The 5,000-nt window shown below is 44.5% G+C and overlaps 1 protein-coding gene across 1 annotated transcript in view; it reads left to right on the top strand.

Moving 5' to 3' along the window:
• The window catches only part of mrc2 (mannose receptor, C type 2), a 32,132-nt gene that overhangs the window by 22,774 nt on the left and 4,358 nt on the right, over nucleotides 1–5,000 (top strand). Inside the window, exons 13-21 of the mRNA XM_031567007.2 lie at nucleotides 371–513; nucleotides 911–1,007; nucleotides 1,555–1,684; nucleotides 1,936–1,968; nucleotides 2,406–2,569; nucleotides 3,104–3,269; nucleotides 3,634–3,776; nucleotides 4,184–4,298; nucleotides 4,896–5,000. The exon at nucleotides 4,896–5,000 is cut by the window's right edge and continues 62 nt beyond it. Of these exons, the coding sequence (XP_031422867.1) occupies nucleotides 371–513; nucleotides 911–1,007; nucleotides 1,555–1,684; nucleotides 1,936–1,968; nucleotides 2,406–2,569; nucleotides 3,104–3,269; nucleotides 3,634–3,776; nucleotides 4,184–4,298; nucleotides 4,896–5,000 (1,096 nt within the window). The remainder of the gene's footprint in view (nucleotides 1–370; nucleotides 514–910; nucleotides 1,008–1,554; nucleotides 1,685–1,935; nucleotides 1,969–2,405; nucleotides 2,570–3,103; nucleotides 3,270–3,633; nucleotides 3,777–4,183; nucleotides 4,299–4,895) is intronic.

Consider the following 5,000-nt stretch of genomic DNA (forward strand, 5'->3'; position numbering starts at 1 on the left):
GCACCTAATAATTCTAAGTTACACACGCAGAAACACAGAAAAGCCATGTTCCTGCTTACATAAGTACATGATTCATATAAGGTAATTAATAATACAAGGCACTTGATTATTATATTCTTAAGTCATTAACAGTGTTTGGAAATGATCTCCATCAGTGTGTGTGTGTGTTTGTGTGTGTGAGTGTGTGTGTGTGTGTGTGTGTGTGTGTGTGTGTGTGTGTGTGTGTTTGTGTGTGTGCATTTCTCTCCTCTACTCTTTCCTGTCTTCCTTTTTCCAATGAATTTCTCCTCTGTGTCTTTCATCCCTGCTCCCCCTTTCTCTCCTTCTGAATCTCTCCCCTCCTCTTTAACTATCTTCATCCCTTCATCAGGTGTTTTACATAGGGGATGTGGATACGCGGTTGACATGGCAACAAGCACACGCACTCTGTTCCAGCCATGGAGGGAACCTACTGAGTGTGAGCGGACCAGAGGAAGAGTCATACATTGAGCAAATCCTGCACGAGCGCTTTGGGTAAGTGTGTATGTTGGCACCTTTAAATGAATGCCCCAGTACTTCATACTGTCAGCAGCTAGATAACTGCTTATATTTGAACACCACAAACTAAATGGTGCGCTTAATATCACCTAACATCAGAATACTTCATCCTCAAAAAGTAGTAGAGCATGTCTATAAGGTACTATAAGGTTTGTGGTTTGAGTACTAAGTGTTTTTAGTTGATAGAATCCTAATGGAATTATTGTGTTGTCATAGTAAGATGTTTGTTTATTGTAAATGTATGAAATATTATCATAAATGAATTATACACAGATGAGATGTTAAATACCTTGTGTTGTTTGGGGCTGCAAATCAGCCTGATTGGCTGATAACTTGACCTTTGACCCTGTGCGTTTGATCATGTGACTGTTAGTGAGTCAGAGGACCACGATCAGCACTGGTTCTGGATCGGCCTCCACCGGCAGAACCCTCTCGACAACGACAGCTGGAAGTGGAGTGACAGAACCCCTGTGAGTGGACCAGTCACAGCGAATATCTGATTTTGCTCCAATCAGTGCAGCCAGTTGTAATCAATAAGCTTGCTGCAAGTGGGACAGCCAGTCATGGATATTTCTGTCATATTGATCGAGTTTAGAAAATAATCTTTCTCACATCATTGAGTTGTATCGAGCCATTGCAAATTAGAAGGTCTTTTCTTTTTTGCTTTACTTATTGTTTTTCTTTTCAGCCCTTTAACCTTCTACCCCCCTCTTTTTTAGTATACATATCAGAACTATAATCTTCTATCCTCCTCTCTTTCAGTATACATATCAGAACTATAATCTTCTATCCTCCTCTCTTTCAGTATACATATCAGAACTTTAATCTTTTATCCTCCTCTCTTTCAGTATACATATCAGAACTATAATCTTCTATCCCCCTCTCTTTCAGTATACGCATCACAACTATAATCTATCCCCCTCTCTTTCAATATACATATCAGAACTTTAATCTTCTATTCCCCTCTCTTTCAGTATACATATCAGAACTTTAATCTTCTATTCCCCTCTCTTTCAGTATACATATCAGAACTTTGCGAGGTATTACTCTCCCATGAGGAAGTGTGTGGCAGTGGATCTGGGCACGAAGCACTGGCTGCCAATGCACTGTGAGTCAGAGCTGGACTGGATCTGCAAAATTCCCAAAGGTGTGTGTCTGGATGTTTACAGCTCAGAGGAGTGTGTCTGTGTGTATATGTACGTATGTATGTGTGTGTTACTACATCTGAGAGGTGTGTGTGTGTGTGTGTGTGTGTGTGTGTGTGTGTGTGTGTGTGTGTGTGTGTGTGTGTATGTGTGTGTGTGTGTGTGTGTGTGTGTGTGTACCATTGCATTTTAATGTGTATGTTCATGCTCTGCGGGATGTTTATAAACGTTTTATTTGTTTTTTTGTTTACAGGAGTGAAGGAGAACATCCCAGAGGAAACTGAAGGTTTGCACTCTTGTTACATTAACAGAACACACACAAACACACACACACCGGACACACACTCATGCACGGATGCAGACATGCGTGTGTAAACTGACACACTCAATCACTATCACTATCCTGTCCACCTAACATATTTATATGATATAATTATCAGATATTTATATTTTCTTTAACTCAACTCATTACATCGTCGCTACTGCTGTCTCAGTGCAGTATAGTTCCCATTTGTCCCAGATCCACAATATCTGAACATCCCTGAAAAAAAGGGGGAGTTCAGGTATTGAAAAAAATGAAAACCCCCGATTTAGTGTTCGGTCATGTTTGTTAGGACTGAAAAAAACCTGCAGTGTAGGATTAGGATTACCCAGTGAGCATGACTGAGAAACCCTTCAGTGTGGATGTCTGCTTGACTTGGTCGTGTCCACACCCTCCACCAGACTCCGGGCTGAGCTGGGTGACGTTCGAGGAGGCGGACTACAGGTTCTCCGAGCACCGCTCCAACTGGGCCCAGGCTCAGAGGATCTGCACCTGGGCCGAGGCCTCGCTGGCCTCCGTCCACTCCGCCGCCGAGGACCTATTCCTCAGGAACACCATGCGCAAGGTGGGCGTGCTGGCCAACCTGGCTGTCTCATTCTTCACAGGCTCCCAAATTAGTTAATCTCAGGTCCTCAAACCAAAGTCACCTGGATGGATGGAGGGATGGATTAGATTGGATGGGGTTATAGCACCATTACAAACAACAGCACCGTAGCGGATGCAATAGCACAATCACACTGTAGATCTGTCTGACCGTATGAGTTCAGGTGTTTGTCCTGTCACGGTTACCTGACATTAGAGGCACATCTGACAGGCTTTTCCTCTCAGACATTGCATCCAGTCGTGTGGTGAAAGGAGAGATGGAGAGGGCATAGACTCTCCTGTGTGGAGCATTCTGTGGGATTACCTGTTGATGGTGATAAAGTCAAGACAAAAAGACACTGTTACATGTAAGCGTTGATTGGGCTGCTCTGGCAGTGAGGATTTTGTTCTTTAAGTATGTTACTAATGAGCGTTTTTCGTTTTTCTCTCTCCCCCTATCTCTCTCTCTCTCTCTCTCTCTCTCTCTCTCTCTCTCTCTCTCTCTCTCTCTCTGTAGTTGTCGAAGGACAGTGAGAACTGGTGGCTGGGTCTGCACACGTATGAGAACGATGGGCGCTTCCGCTGGTCTGATAACTCTGTGCTCAACTACGTGTCCTGGGCCACAGGGCGCCCCTTTGCCATCAGCCGAGACAGGAAATGTGTTTACATGACAGCCAGTGAAGGTCAGAGGTCACACTCATAAAGTTTAGTGTCTCCTACACACACACACATATATATACACATACAAGTCTGTTGTGTGGGTAAAGAAAACTCATCTTTTCTAGGCAAACTGGACATGGATATTGGTGTCCCTTTTATATATTCTGTTATTATAATGATAATGATTCTCATTCAGGCATTGTGATTTAGTGAAGTACAAAATAATGTAAAAAAAATGCAGTTGCATGAATGGAACAGCAGGGGGGAGGAGACAGCACTTCTTGTCACTTGTTTGTCTTTTATGTGCAACTGCAGTGGACTGTAATGGATGTAACTGCATGTTTATCTTCTTCTTTTTCTCTTCCTGTCTTTCTCTTTGTTCCTCAGGAGAATGGGCAGATCAGAAGTGCCTCACTGACTATCGCTACATTTGTAAGAGAGTGAATGTCACGGGCACAGTGCCCCCAACTCCTTCCCTCCCCCCTCAGTCTGCAGGCTGCTCTGATGGATGGAGCCCCTTCCTGCACAAGGTCAGGAACTACAACTCCCATAATTCAGCATGATAGAGCTGCAGTCACTGTTGAAAGCTACCCAGAACAGCAAACTCTTCTCATCTGTGGCCAAGAGTACTGTTTAGGGAACTTCCAAAACAGACAGATAAAGTTACTGTAGTACGATAATTTAAAACGTTCAACAGATAAAGACAATCTCTGACTTCCATCTCTCCTCAGTCTCTCTCTCTCCCGACCTCCTTCATACATTCCTCTCGTGATTTTCTGGCAATTGACTACTAGAGCCTTTCATAGACCCAATTAATTTGCTCTTTGGAACAGACATACAACAGGATATGTTCATAATGTAATCCAGACCCTTTCTTCACAGCCACCTCATTTGACCTCATTTGTGTGCTTTTTTCCTCTGGCTTTCTGCTCTGTAGTGTTATAAGGTGCTTGGCCATGACGAGTCTAGACGCGCCACCTGGTCTGCTGCCAGCTCCATTTGCCAGTCTCAGGGGGCGAAGCTGGCAACTGTGCCTAGTCATGTGGAGCAAGGTACTGATGAAAACACATCAAGATACACGTACACACACACACTCACTCACTGCACAAAGCCACATCGGTTTACACGCATACACACACACGCTCACTGCACAAAGCCACATCGGTTTATACTCATACACACACGTATACACACACTCACCACACAAAGCCACACCGGTTTACACGCATACACACTCGCTCACCGCACAAAACCTCATCGTTTTACACGTATACACACACACTCATCGCACGAAGCCACATCGGTTTACACGCATACACACACAGTCACTGCACAAAGCCACATCGGTGTATACTCATACACACACGTACACACACACTCACCGCGCAAAGCCACACCGGTTTACACGCATACATACACTAATACAAACACGTACACACACACTCACCGCGTAAAGCCTACTTACACACATACATACACTTACTCATGCACACACCCATTCTGCCTCACATTTAAACATACACACACACACACACACACACACACACACACACACACACACCACACACAAGCTTACACTATGAGGATATCCAAAAGCATGACTCCGTCCTGGCACCTCTGTCTCACTCTGTCTCTTCCCGTGTTTGCAGCCTTCTTGATCGCCATCCTGCCCAACACAAGTTTCCACATGTGGGTGGGCCTGAACTCTGACCCCAGGTCCCAATTCCGCTGGGAGGAGCCGGGCTTGCTGAGCT

Source organism: Clupea harengus, chromosome 1 (assembly GCF_900700415.2).
Source record: "Clupea harengus chromosome 1, Ch_v2.0.2, whole genome shotgun sequence".
NCBI lineage: Eukaryota > Metazoa > Chordata > Actinopteri > Clupeiformes > Clupeidae > Clupea > Clupea harengus.